General features: G+C 38.6%; 1 protein-coding gene across 9 annotated transcripts in view; it reads left to right on the top strand.

Moving 5' to 3' along the window:
• tnrc6a.L (trinucleotide repeat containing 6A L homeolog) overlaps window positions 1-14304 on the top strand; it is a 62909-nt gene that overhangs the window by 41299 nt on the left and 7306 nt on the right. For 6 of the 9 annotated variants that reach the window (XM_018236550.2, XM_018236547.2, XM_018236548.2 and 3 more), the window contains 14 exons: window positions 872-1039; window positions 2039-2220; window positions 2298-2378; window positions 2709-2760; window positions 3365-3504; window positions 6005-6151; window positions 7303-7437; window positions 9744-9863; window positions 9979-10053; window positions 10191-10389; window positions 10475-10606; window positions 11336-11494; window positions 13036-13176; window positions 13305-13412. In XM_018236550.2, coding sequence (XP_018092039.1) covers window positions 872-1039; window positions 2039-2220; window positions 2298-2378; window positions 2709-2760; window positions 3365-3504; window positions 6005-6151; window positions 7303-7437; window positions 9744-9863; window positions 9979-10053; window positions 10191-10389; window positions 10475-10606; window positions 11336-11494; window positions 13036-13176; window positions 13305-13412 — 1839 coding nt within the window. The remainder of the gene's footprint in view (window positions 1-871; window positions 1040-2038; window positions 2221-2297; window positions 2379-2708; window positions 2761-3364; window positions 3505-6004; window positions 6152-7302; window positions 7438-9743; window positions 9864-9978; window positions 10054-10190; window positions 10390-10474; window positions 10607-11335; window positions 11495-13035; window positions 13177-13304; window positions 13413-14304) is intronic. The other 3 variants (XM_018236553.2, XM_018236552.2, XM_018236555.2) reach the window with 3 other exon arrangements.

The raw sequence follows: 14304 nt of genomic DNA, 5'->3' as shown, positions 1-14304 counted from the left end.
TTCTAAAGGGGTTACAGAAAATTCTTTAAAGCAGGCACTCAGAAAGGCAAACTTCCACCAGGCAAAGGTTTTCAAAGTGAAAGGTAGTTTATTGTATCCACAGCCTTACGCATTTCGTGTTAACAAACACTTAATCATAGGCTATGATTAAGTGTTTAACACGAAACGCATAAGGCTGTGGATGCAATAAACTACCTTTCACTTTGAAAACCTTTGCCTGGTGGAAGTTTGCCTTTCTGAGTGCCTGCTTTAAAGAATTTTCTGTAACCCCTTTAGAATAGTTATACACACTTGCTTAACACAAGTAATAGAAACTTGCTTAACACATAGAAAATAGAAAGTAATTGGAAAAGGTCTTTATTTCTGTTGAACTATCTGAAACCAACTGAACTGAAAATAGTGTTGTAAAGTGAACAACCCGTTTAACATATAGGGTTAACATATAGGGTTACCCCTTTGTGCATCAAAGCACCATATGTTTAAGAACATTGTATATGATACTTAGTGCATTGAAGGAAAACTATTGTTAGGTGCCAGTCTCAGGGGGAACATTAGCCATTGTTTCTGAAAAGACAAATGTGTGGATCCATTAGGAGTATATTTTTGTGAATATAAAATATACATAGCTGCTGAGTTAGACTTGCTCCTTATTTTGGCCACCTCTTATTGGTTGAACTGAACCTGTTCACTTTTGGCCAGAAAGGAGAAATGCTACTGGACTTTCTTCTGTCTCTACAGTTTTTAATGCATGGTTCTATGGTTGATTCGACCTTTTCCCATATAGCCATTGGGTGGTCTATACAGAGGCAGGAGTAAAGATTGGACACTTGTTTTTTCCCTTAAATTATTTGTCTCTTATTTAATGTACCAGGCTGGGGCGAATCATGGTCAGAGGCTACAGCTCCTGTTGTGGATAATGGTACTTCAGCATGGGGTAAACCTGTGGAGCCTGCCAGCAGTTGGGGTCATCACAGCTCTGAAGGTGTGACATCGGGTTGGAACCACACTCCCATTGGCCAACAAGCTCCTGGAAAACCTGGTATGGTGAACCGAGATTGTTTCATTAACCTTTTAACTTAAAGGAATACTGTTATAGGTAATAGTGCTGCTCCAGCAGACTTCTGCCCTAATATCCTTTTTTCAAATGAGCAAACAGATTTTTTTTATAATTAATTTTGAAATCTGACATGGAGCTCGACATATTGGCTGTTTCCCAGCTGCCCCCCGTCACGTGACTGATAAACTTCAGTAACTCTTTACTGCTGTACTGCAATTTACATTCCGTTACATTGTAGGAGAAACAGCCTGCCAGAAAGCAGTTCCATAGTGCAGCACTGGCCCTTTCTGAAAGCACATGACCAGGCAATATGAGCTGAGATGGCTGCTTGCTTACACACCAAGATGACAACAACAACAAAAAAATACACTTGCTGGTTCAGGAATTACATTTTATGTTGTAGAGTGAATTATTTGCAGTGTAATATAGAAATAAAAACGACATATTAAATGACAGAATCCCTTTAAAGTAGATTTATCCAGACATTTAGAGTGAATCTTATTGGATTTGTCTAGTGGAAGTATTTTCCTTTTTCTTCCCCCTAGCTTCCTAGCTTTTATGAAGTTATAAATGACTCTGCTTGTGTAGCCTTTTTTTTTTTTTTTTGTTAATCCTGTTACCAGTTAGAAAGGGGCACATTCTAGGGAATGACATTGCTTCATTGGGCTCAGCCAAACAGGGCTTCAAATGTCACTTTCTATGACAAAAGATGAGATAAATATAAGCCTGAAAAGTTTGATTCTGATTGAAAATAAGGGCAGTGTAGTCATACTTAACTTATGGTTAAATATATTAAAAAAAAAAAAAACAGTTGTGTTTTTGATTTTTATATTGAATGCCAACATACGCCCGCAATAAGCCTGCCCTCCGGATCACTGTAGTGGAATGCCCATAACTGTTAAACTCCTGCAAAATTACCTTTGTAGGTTTTTCTTTTTTTTTTTTTTTTAAAGAATGATGTTTTTTTTGTTTCCTACAAAGGCCCCAAATCTATGCAAGATAGTCGCTGGTGTGGAGATGATACATCCGGGTCCGGGAGCAGACATAGTAGTTGGGTGGAGGAAGAGGAGGATGTGGAAATAGGAATGTGGACCAGTGGTTCATCACAGGAGACCAACCAATCGGGTAACTGGCCACCTTATATGAAGAAAATGCCTGCAAAGGTAAGGATTTTGGATTAAAAGCTCTTCTAGGCTGTTGTTTTATTGATCTCTGACAGATTTTGTTTGTTATTCCTCAGGGACCCATAAAGAATGGAAATAAACAAGAGGAGAACTGGATGAATCCATTTGTAAAACAATTCAACAATATGGGATTTTCAGTGAGTGTGAAAAAACCAAATATGTGTTTTTACTCCAGATTGTGTTTGAAACGGGTGTTGGGTGGGGGCTCTGAGCAAATATGGGTCTCAAAGGGGTCTCTCAAATTTATGAAAACCACTGTCTTGGTGTATTAATTAATATTCTTTTTGCACATTTATGAACTGAGTCACATTATTATAAAGCATTTGACAACAGGAAAGCCATAAAGGCAGGGTAAATATAGGCGCAAAGTGTGTTTAATGGGTATTTTAAAAAAAAAAAAAACTTTTGTATGCAAGTTTTTTTGTTGTTGTTGTTTTCAGTGGCCTAATTATCAATTTATTTTACAGAGAGAGTCACCAGAGGACTCCTTGCAGAGCAATAAGATGGAGCTGTCTGGAGGTATGTAATGTTACAAAAAGCCACCAATGGCCTTTCGACCGCAATTATATCTCAAAATACAATAAGGAGCATATTTATTATGCTGTGTAACAGCAGGATAATACACCAGGCTTCGCTGTGTAAAAAAAAAAAAAAACAGCGTACCGTTTTTAAATTTTTTCTTAATGACTTCTGCCGTAACCACTTGACACCCCCAGTGATTTATCATTTTTCCTTCTAGATAGAAAAATTGCCATTTTAAAAAATAAGGGCCGCCCCATACATGTTAGGTCACATGAGCCAATTAAAAGGCAGAGTTCTGTCTTTTGCTTCCACACTTCTTCCTGTTACAGTTAGAGTTGTAGTATTTCTGGTCAGGTGATCTCTGAGGCAGCACACAGACCATCACAAAATGTTGGTTCAAGGCAAGAGATGCAAAAGGGCAATATTTTCTTAAATATATATACCAGTTTGGTAAGATTCTTTAATATGCCACTTAATTTGATATAAACTATCTGTTGTTTAAGTATTCATTTTGGGGGTATAGTTTTCTTGTAATAATGTTCAGTAAAACATGCCAATATCGAGAATTTTTGTAATTTTTATGGATATTTGTTCTGTACAGGGATTATGCCAGACAAAAGGATGGAAATGGACAAATCCGGCCTTGGCATAGGGGAATATAGTCGTGTGATTGGGAAAGTTCCAGGTCCTCGGCATCTTCCGAAAGAGTCTTCCATGGATTACAATGCTTACTTTGATAAGGTAAGTTTAAAAACGAAATCCAAGGGATAAAGAATCATCGTCTTACTTTTGTAATTCTAGAGTGGCCGAAACCTGGCAAAGATCAGGTATATTTGATTGTATGCAGAAACCCATGACCCCCCCTTTAAATATCTTCCTATATACATGTTTGACAGACGAGCACACTCTAACGACGTGTGAAAATGTGTTCTGCCTATTCTTTTAATTTAAAATCCATATTTTGCTAATTGTTTGCCATTTTATAATGCCCCATTGGAACAAAAAGTCAACCTCATTCTCCCCCTGTAAACAAGGTAATTTGTCTTTCACTTATTAAGAAAGTGTGACTTTTATTAACTAAAATAGAAAAACTAAAATATTAAAAACGCTGGCACTCAAGGCAAGTGAAATGCAGGGTTCCCCCTTGCTGTTTATTTCTTGTGCGAACGTGCAACGTTTCGGGGCAAAGCCCTTTATCAAGCATGATTATGATGCTTGATAAAGGGGTTTGCCCGAAACGTTGCACGTTTGCACAAGAAATAAACAGCAAGGGGGAACCCTGCATTTCACTTGCCTTTAGTGCCAGCGTTTTTCTATTTCAGTTATACATTGGGGGTTGCCGTACTCTCTACGCTGTGCACCAGGCATTCTTTATAAAGATACCAGAGTGTGCTCTACTTCACCTTGTTCCAGCTTTTATTAACTAAACATGGCATATTTTTATATTTAAAATAGTCACAATCTACTCCCTGCTCATAAGAGCTCAATCAGAAATCACCTGTCCAATGCAAACTCAGTTTCCTTTTTTGTTGTGACTGTTTTGTTAGCAGAAAGAATCCCATTATGCAGAGGGAATATCTGTGTGCTGGTAATCTATCTACCTCGCAAGGGCCAATTGTGGAGTCGTTTCACTTACCCCATTTGCCCTCTTTAGCTCAAGAAATAACAAAGAACAGATTTTTTTTTTCTGATTGAAAAAGAATAGCTAAAAATATGATCAGCGAAAGCCCAAGATATTCTAAGCTCTTTTGCAAGTTACATTATTTTTTTTGAAGATTCCAATAATTAAAAACACAAATAGTATCAACAGTGCCACCTGCAGGTCAGTTTTCCAACTGTGCTCCTTTGGAGGTAATGTATCCGATGAAAGAACTGTTCCGGTGTTTCTCTGCTCTGGGAAAAAGGGAAAGTTGTGCTCACCACTAAATTGTAAACCATCAGTTGGAGGTGCAATGAGGCCACAACCACAGAATACATAAGGCAGAAGCAAGAGGTCCTCTCCACTCGCTTGTAATCAATATGCTAAAGACATTAAGACATTATATGCATTAACACAAATTCATACAAGAATTCTACTGCTTCTTTGAACATTAGACTTAGGTTTACCTGTAACTTGTTTTTAAAGGGGTTGTTGACCAACTTTTAGTATGATGTAGTAAGTGATATTTTGAGACAATTTGCAGTTGCTTTTTATATTTTATTATTTGTGGTTTTTGAGTTATCTTTTTATTCAGCATCTTTCCAGCTCAAATACGGCCCAAATTACCATAGCAACCATGCATTGATTTGAATAATAGCCTGGGATATGAATAAGACAGGGCCTGAATAGAAAGGAGTAATAAAAAGTAGCAATAACAATGTATTTGTAGCCTTACAGAGCATTTATTTTTACATGGGCTCAGTGACCCCCATTTGAAAGCTGGAAAGAGTCAGAAGAAAAAGGCAAATCATTAAACAACTATAAAAAAAAGTATAGTGAAGGCCAATTAAAAAGTTGCTTAGAATTGGCAATTCTATAACATACTTACAGGTGAACCAACCCTTTAAGGTGGCTCTTTTTATTGGCCACCACTGGGATCACCTGACTGTAGCTGGGAATGATGGGAACTACAACATGGAGCTGGTCTCTGCTCTGATATAAACTAAAGCAGAAAGGGAAAGCTCTGCTCACCACTACATTTTAAACCTTTAGTCCAATGAGGCCATGACCACCAAATTCATACAAAGACAAAAGCTCATGAGTCTGAGGTTTCATGCAGTCTTTCCTAAAATAGCAACATCAGAACAGTCCTCTTTATCTGTTTCTTTCATTCTACCGGATCACAGTTGGGAAAACCGACTAGCTGGTACAAAAAAAGCCAAAAGTGCTTAGAATAGCATTTATTTTAAAAGATTACATTTTCTTTAGATTGAGCATATTGGTGCATACTCCTTTCAGATGTCTAGGTTCACATCCCTGCCATAGAAGAAGAGTCCAGTGTTTTTGTTTCAATATTTGCTATTAAGAGGGATACTAAAGGTTATTAGATTTGATTGCTGCAGACATAGTCGTTACTGCTTTGGTGGTGGGATTTCTTTAGCTCTTCTTTGCACATTCTGCTGACTATGTTCTGCTTCTTTCTCTCTTGCAATCACCCTGAACGCTTTTGTGCTTCTACCCTGGGATCCTGCCTTCATCTCGTTCACCCTTCCTGCTCTATCGTTCTGGGCACTTGTGCTTTCTTTATACGACCTGCATCAGGATGGCATTGTAGCAGAAGAGCCGCAAAACATGCAGTTTATTTCCAATCAGAACGCAAAGCTTCCCCCTTTGAACAGTGCACTAGCTACTCAGTCTCTCAGCTCTTTCCCAGGGCTGGGAATGCCAAACGTCAATTCTGTCAGACAGGTGAGTCTGTTGGTGATTGGTCAGTCAAAGTCATAGCAGCTGTATAAGTGTTGTGTGTTCCATAACCTAATCCAAAATGACAACATGACTGCCACACCATTCACTAGTGATAATATTATAAGCCATGTCTGACCACTTTACGTTGTGCGAGTCAGATGTTTTTCAGGAGCTCTTTGCAAACTGAAATATGATTGGCTCTCAGAGTTGTGGTCATAGGAGAAAGCCAGCTGCATCTTCTAGATTGTACTCTAGGTATAAAAACATCACCAATGAAAATTTAGTATAAGCTTCAGCATATCGAAATCTTCTAAGGATGCTCCAAATCCAGGATTCGGCCCTGTTCGGCAGCATTCAGCTTATGCAAAGCTGATGCAAATTAGGGGTGGGGAGGGACATCGCTTGACTTTGCCACAAAACCAGTAAAAGTAAAAAATGTTTACCCCCTTCCCACCCTAATTTGCATATGCAAATTAGGAGTCTGATTTGGTTCTGTGTTCGGCCAAATTTTTCGCCAAGGTTTTCATGCAGCAGTTGGGTGTCAGATGAATGATCCAATATATGTTATGGGGGGGGCTCCTTTTGCCTAGAAGATGTATTTGAGCTCACTCTATTAAACTCACCAGACACTGTCTCTCTACATGCAGAATTTGTGCAAAAGGCAGTTATTTTGTTTGTACTGCAGTCAATTATTTGAGTGACCTCTAATTCATCTGCTAGGAAAGAATATAAGATATATTGAATCATTCATCCAACTGCTGCACTAAGAGAGAATGAAGAGAAGCAGATGCTGAGAGAGAGATAGTGAAGATAAACTTGATTATTTTAGAAACAATGCAGACTTTTTAGTTGATTGTATTTAAAAAGTTTATTATTTCATTATGATTAAGCTTTCATTTTTGCGATAGTTCCCCTTTAAGGACTTGTCAGGTGACAGAGGACTTGTGTGAGCACTAAGTACGTTTAAATTGAGGAATATGGGGAAAATGGTGGTCTTCTAATATAACTTTGTATGTGGCTTGTTCTGGTGTGAAAAAAAACCCTCTTTAATTCATATATGGGTCTTCTTTTCCCTAAATGTTCTTTGTTGTGTGCAAGTGTTCAGGTACACTGTCTGTTTGCGCTAAGTTTGTATCTATTTTACCTTCCTATAGAATGGCAATCCCAGTATATATGGTGTTGGCAATGCAGCACAAGCCAGGGGCCCGCAGCAGCCTCCAGCACAGTCTCTTAACTCATCTCAGCCTAACATTCGTGCGCAAGTGCCTCCTCCCATTATATCCCCTCAGGTTTGTTGCTGCTTTTACATATGCTTGAATTTTAATGCTTGTTAAAAATGGCAAACCAATGCTTTGGCAGTGAATGGAAGCAATATCAATGTCCGCTATGTAAAGGAACAGTTACACCAAAACTGAAAGTGTATCAAAGTAATTAACATATAATGCACTGTTGCTCTGCACTAGTATAACTGGTGTGTTTGCTTTAGAAAGACTACTAAAGTTTATATAAACAAGGGCAGCCATTCAAGCTGGAAAAAGGAGAAACGGCACAGTTTACATAGCAGATAACAGATAAAACACCATTGTATTGTGGTGCTAACAAAGCAGGGATGCCGGCACTGTGAAAATAGGGTAACACATGATGTGTAGCAAACAAACTCAAGAAAGTTGAACATTGCCTTTAATGCCCCTTTTATTAAGCTTTGAAAAACAGTGACACCTAGGGGCAGCTTTATCACAATGTGAGATTAAAATAAAAAGGAAATAAAAACTCACCCACGTTCTGTTCATTCCTGTGGAATTTTTAGAACTGTATTTATCAGATGGTGAGCTGTAACGTTTACCCATTGATAAATACAATTCTAAAAATCCCATAGGAATGAGTTTTCTTTTACAGAGCTCTAAACTGAAAGCAATTTGATAAATATGCTCCACTAGTGTCACTAGGTGTATTAATAGTATTCTAAAGTGGTTTTGCATAGTGTCCTCCTTGTTAGCACTGGATTGTCAGCTGAAATTAGACTTCTAACATGACCCTTAAAGGGGTTGTTCACCTTTGAGTTAACTTTTAGTATGATGTAGAGAGTGATATTCTGAAACAATGTGCAATTGGTTTTCATTTATTATTTGTGTTTTTTTTAGTTATTTTACTTTTTATTCTGCACCTCCCCAGCCTGCAATTTCAGCAGTCTGGTTGCAAGGGTTCAAATTACCCTGGTAAACATGCATTGGTATTAAGAATATGAATAGGAGAGGCCTGAATAGAAAGATGAGTAATAAAAAGTAACAATAACTTACAGCGCATTCGTTTGTCAGTGACCCCCCCCCCCCATTTTAAAGCTGAAAAGTTGCTTAGAATTGGCCATTCTATAACGTACTAAAAGTTGACTTAAAGGTGAACCACCCCTTTAAGCTGAGTCAGGTTTTTTCTCTGCTGCTTCTGTATCTCTAAGGCTGTGGGAGTAGAAGCACCCAAATCACACACTTCATTCTGCTTTATCAATTAGCATGTGTTTCTAGGGTCCAAGGTCTCGGCAAATTAATGTAGCGTTCACTCTTGTTTCATTGAGCAGAGTTAATGAGGAGCTCCACTTGAATGACATAATCTATCTGCAGAGAACCTTCACTGCATTGCAGTTTACTTGCTCTCAGTCTGGTATATAACGAGTTGGTTCCTCGCTGCTCTTCTTTGTAATTTGCCTTTTGTCAGCTTCCTGGGCCTCGTCCTCTCCATAGCTCCACATTCTACAGGTTTATCCTGAATTACATCCTATAACATTTTAATTGATGTTTAGTAGTGTATAAGGATCCTTTATATGGAGCGTTTGAACCTGAAAGCTCTTGTGAACTTCTGTGATACATTAAAACGGAATAAAATCAATCTCACTCTTTTTTTCTGTTTCCTGAAATTCCAACGGAGTTGTTGAAGTCCTAGTATTGTGCTGTGTGCAAAATGACCCTGCTGAATAGTGGTGTTTTTACATACAAGCCTGCTGTTTATTTTGGCGACTTCTGAAATATGAGGAGTTTCTTATTTCATCCCACCAACGATTCGTATTCTTGCCGGCGGGAAGGCATTTTCCGAGAAATTAGTCGCCCGATTGCTGCTCGACTAATCTCCCCGTTTACTGTATATAGAGTGACCAAAGTTTCTGGATCTTCCCCTTTAATATCCGACCCAACAAACCTTGTTTCTCCCTGAGTAAATAATACAGGAATCCAAAGTTTACAGAGGTCAGCGCTAGATGAAACTCAGGGGAAAAAAGTAGAATGAAGAAGGGAAAAATGTGCATTTTATAGTGTAGTATTTACTTGTAACGTTGTAGTTCCACAACCTCATATATTCCCAGGAATACCTTTGGTGCAATTACCCTTTAGTAATCACCGCGTGGGGGTGTTAGATGGGTACTTATCAAAGTTGTAGAAATGGAGCTGCAAGACGATACCTCTTTCTAGGAGAAGTTAAAAGCGCAAAATTGTGTAAAAAAAACATTTTATTCTATGACAATAAAAACCAATTGGTTGCACTCATGCTGGTTTCCATAGCTTATTTCCACTTTGACATGATTTTTTTTTCTTTCTTTTTTCTTGCTCAGGTTCCTCCTTCTTTACTGAAGTATCCCCCAGCCAATGGTGGTCTGAACCCCCTTTTCGGCCCCCAGCACGTAGCCATGTTGAACCAGCTTTCCCAATTAAACCAGCTTTCCCAGCTGCAAGTAAGTTGGACTTATAGTCTCCCGTCCTCTTGTGCAAAGACCGTGTGTAGTTTCAGTAGCTCTATGACCTGCATTCTCCATATTTATGTGATCTCCACGTTTTCCCCTCCCACAGAGGTTATTGAATCAGCAGCAGAAGATGCAGAATCAGAGGGGGGTGCCTTCAGGAGGTCGACAACAACATGAGCAGGTACAGGAATGCAAAACAGCACAGATACAGGAATGCAAAACAGCACAGAGTGTTATGTGCATAATGCAACAATGCTTTTGTGAGTACTTTTTCATAGTTTTGTCCGTTTCTAATTATTTTGTATTTGTTTTTTCAAGGCCCGGTCTCTCGGTATGCAGCAACAGGCACGTCAGCTTGATCCCAACCTGCTGATGAAGCAAGCCATTCCTCAATCACAGCAGCAAATGCTTCACCAGCCTCCCATGAAATCATTTCTAGAGAATGTGCTGCCCCACTCTGCCCAAGAATTGCCAAAAGTACCTTCACCAATCAGTGCTTTTGGTGGCTTCCCTTCAGGTAAGTGGTCTTATTTTACTTTGTTTTGTTTGTTGGAGCAGCTCTTTAAGTAAGGGGTTCAATCAACAACCTGTCTCCTTTTCAGGCTTGAACTCAAGCTCGAATGTAAATATGGATCTCGGTATTATAAAGGAGCCACAGTCACGACTGAGAAAGTGGACAACAGTTGACAGCATGTCTTCTAATACTTCTCTGGATCAAAATTCCAGTAACCATGGTAATATACCTACAAAAGGTGTTAAAGGGGTTGTTCACCTTTGAGTTAACTTTTAGTATGATGTAAAGAGTGATTATTTAAGGTTTTTGAGTTATTCAGCAGCTCTCCAGTTTGCATTTTAAGCATGGTAGTTAGGGTCCAAATTACTCTAGCAACCAGTCATTGATTTGAAAAAGAGACTGTTATATAAATAGGAAAGGACCTTACTAGAAAAATGGGAAATAAAAAGTAGCAATAACAATACATTTGTAGCCTTACAGAACTCTTGCTTTTTAGATGGGGTCAGGGATGCCCATTTGAAAGTTGGCAAATAATTCTAAAACAATAAAATATAAATTATGAAAAACAATTGAAAGGTTGTTTAGAATTGGCCATTCTATAACATACAAAAAGTTAATTTAAAGATGAACCACCCTTTTAATATGTGACCCTTCTTTATTGTATTTACCCTAACGAAAATATTTTCTTTTAAAGAGGCCCTCAACCCAAACAGAAACCACAGAGGAGCAACTCGCTCTATCTTTCCTTTTTTTACTTTACTAAATGTATTAGCAGTTCTAAACAGTAAGTTGTCAACCTCTGTCTCTAATTGTACAAACAACATAGTGGCATCTAGATATTGTTTGCAAAATATGATAGACTTGCCTAGAGCAGATATTTGTCTGCCTTGTCTTTGCAGTTATATCCTTGTATATTATATTATAAAATATAGTAAATTTCTTTCCCTAGGTGCTATTTCAAGTGGTTTCAGGCTTGAAGATTCTCCTTTTGGTTCTTATGACTTCATGAACAGCAGTAACTCTCCATCCAGCCCTCCAGGATCTGTTGGGGATGGCTGGCCTAGTGCCAAATCGCCAAATGGCTCCAGCAGTGTCAACTGGCCCCCTGGTAAATAATGGCCCTTATATTCACTTTATTTTTTTGTAGTCTACAACTCTTCGCTGAAAAACGACTTGACACAATTAGCCTTTTTCCCAGTTACTTTCTATTTTCTATGTGTAACCATTTTAAAGTGTAATTTTTCTGAAAGAGGGGGGGGGTTGCTGATTGAAGTCTTTATTTCTGGGGAACAATCTGAAAACTGAACTGAGAAGTGTTTAGATGGTGAACAACCCCTTTAAGTCAACTAGAAAATCATGTAAACATTAAATAAACCCAATAGGCTGGTTTTGCTTCCAATAAGGATTAATTATATCTTAGTTAGGATCAAGTACAAGCTATTGTTTTATTATTACAGGGATAAAGGAAATCCTTTTTCAAAATTTTAATTATTTGATTATAATGGGAGTCTATTGGAGACGGCCTTTCCGTAATACGGAGCTTTCTGGATAATTGGTTTCCGGATAACGGATCCCATACCTGTACTACATTTTGTTTAAAACAAGTAAACATAAAAACAAGTAATGGAGATAAATGTTGCTGGGAGTTAACAAATCCATGGGTTCTTAAGCAGAAGCATAAATGGAAGCAGCCAGGGAGACTGCAATCTATTTTTATAGTTTACCGATTCTTTAAAGGAACAATAACACCAAAACAATACAAGCCTTTTCAAGTCATCTAATGTACTGTTGCCCTGTGTTGATAAAAGTTGTTTGCTTCACAAAGTCTACCATAGTTTATATAAATGGGCTGCAGTGTATCCATTGGGCAGCCATTAAAGGAACAGTTAGTGTAAAAATAAAAACTGGGTAAATAGGCTGTGCAAAAAAAAAAAACGTTTTTAATATACGGTAGTTAGCCAAAAATGTAATGTATAAAGGCTGGAGTGACTGGATGTCTAACACTACTTCCTGCTTTTCAGCTCTCTAACTCTGAGTTAGTCAGCGACTTTAAGGGGGGCCACATGGGACATAACTGTTCAGTGAGTTTGCAATTGATCCTCCGCATTCAGCTCAGATTCAAAAGCAACAGTTATGACCCATGTGCCCCCCTCAAGTCTCTGATTGGTTACTGCCTGATAACCAGTGCAAACCCCTGGCTATTATGTCACTCCAGTCTTTACACATTCCATTATTGGCTAACTATATTAGAAACACTTTTTATTTTGCACAGCCTTTCTACTTAACCCAGTTTTTATTTTTATACTGAACAATTCCTTCTGATTCATCGGTGCAAAATCAGAATCATCTGGTCATTTGGCCCCACGGTTAACATTTGAATCATAATATGGGGGCCTTCAACATGTCCGTGTTGTCCTTGCCCGATAGAGAGTTTAAAACCTGCCTGAAAGGTATCTGTATAGGGCTTGGATAGAGCATCATACACAGATCAATAAGCTACTATGTTTTAAATGACCTGTGTATGATCCCCATTCATTTTGAGACGTCTCTAAAAATGACCTGCCCGTCCAGACGTACCTTTTTGGGAAGTGCATGAAACAATCTGTTATAACAGGGCTGGTTTAAAGTTCTACCATCTGCTCTTTTCAGAATTCCGCCCGGGTGAGCCATGGAAAGGATATCCAAACATTGACCCAGAAACTGACCCTTATGTCACTCCTGGCAGTGTCATCAACAATTTGTCAATTAATACTGTGCGGGGTGTTGACCACCTCAGGGACAGAAACAGTGGTAGGTATCTCCTAATCCTGCAAATGTATATGGGGTTGTTTTTTTTTTTTTTGTTTTTTTTATTTGTCCAAAGCCTCTTCTGGTCTCAGGGTCATAGTCTAAATTGAATACACAATTGTGCTTTTTAGGGTCATCCTCATCTTTGAACACCACGCTGCCTTCAAATAGTGCCTGGTCCTCCATTCGTGCCTCCAACTACAGTGTCTCCCACAGCAGTACAGCACAAAGCACTTCAGGTAAGCGGCCTTCTTTTCTATGCAGCTCAAAACTCTTGCAGGATTTGCAATCTTTGAGCATAAAAACAATTCCAGAAGCAACTGCTGCTAGAGGTTGTCTTGGGACTGCAATCCCATAATTGTTTGCATACTGATAATGAGGCTAGAGATCCCACAAGCCAACAGTCCTAGTGACTATACCACCAGCCAGGCGCTTCAGGATCAATTCACGTGTCCACATAATGTTTGGTACTGATCTTTCTTTAGATTCTGCTTGTAGTCTGTTTTATTTAGAAAATGTTACTGGCTTAATATTTGGATAAAGCACTGGTATATTACTTAGAACAAACATACCTAAAGGAATACTGTCATGGGAAAAAAAATCTCCGTTAATAGTGCTGCTCCAGCAGACTTCTGCACTGAAATCCCGTTCTCAAAAGAGCAAACAGATTTTTTTTATATTTAATTTTGAAATCTGACATGGGGCTAGACATATTGTCAGTTTCCCAGCTGCCCCAGTCATGTGACTTGTGCTCTGATAAACTTCAGTCACTTTACTGCTGTACTGCTATTTGAGTGTTATCACCCCCTCCCTTTTCCCCCCAGCAGCCTAAAAATAGAACAATGGGAAGAAACCAGATAGCAGCTCCGTAACACAAGATAACAGCTGCCTGGTAGATCTAAGAACAGCACTCAATAGTAAAATCCAGGTCCCACTGAGACGGATTCAGTTACATTGAGTAGGAGAAACAACAGCCTGCCAGAAAGCAGTTCCATTCTAAAGTTCTGGCTCTTTCTGAAAGCACATGACCAGGCAAAATGACCTGAGATAGTGCCTAGACATCAATATTACATGAACAAAAAATACACTTGCTGGTTCAGGAATGAAAATGTATATTGTAGAGTGAATTAT

This window comes from Xenopus laevis, chromosome 9_10L, assembly GCF_017654675.1.
Source record: "Xenopus laevis strain J_2021 chromosome 9_10L, Xenopus_laevis_v10.1, whole genome shotgun sequence".
Lineage (NCBI taxonomy): Eukaryota > Metazoa > Chordata > Amphibia > Anura > Pipidae > Xenopus > Xenopus laevis.
This window is presented reverse-complemented; position numbering and strand designations above follow the sequence as displayed.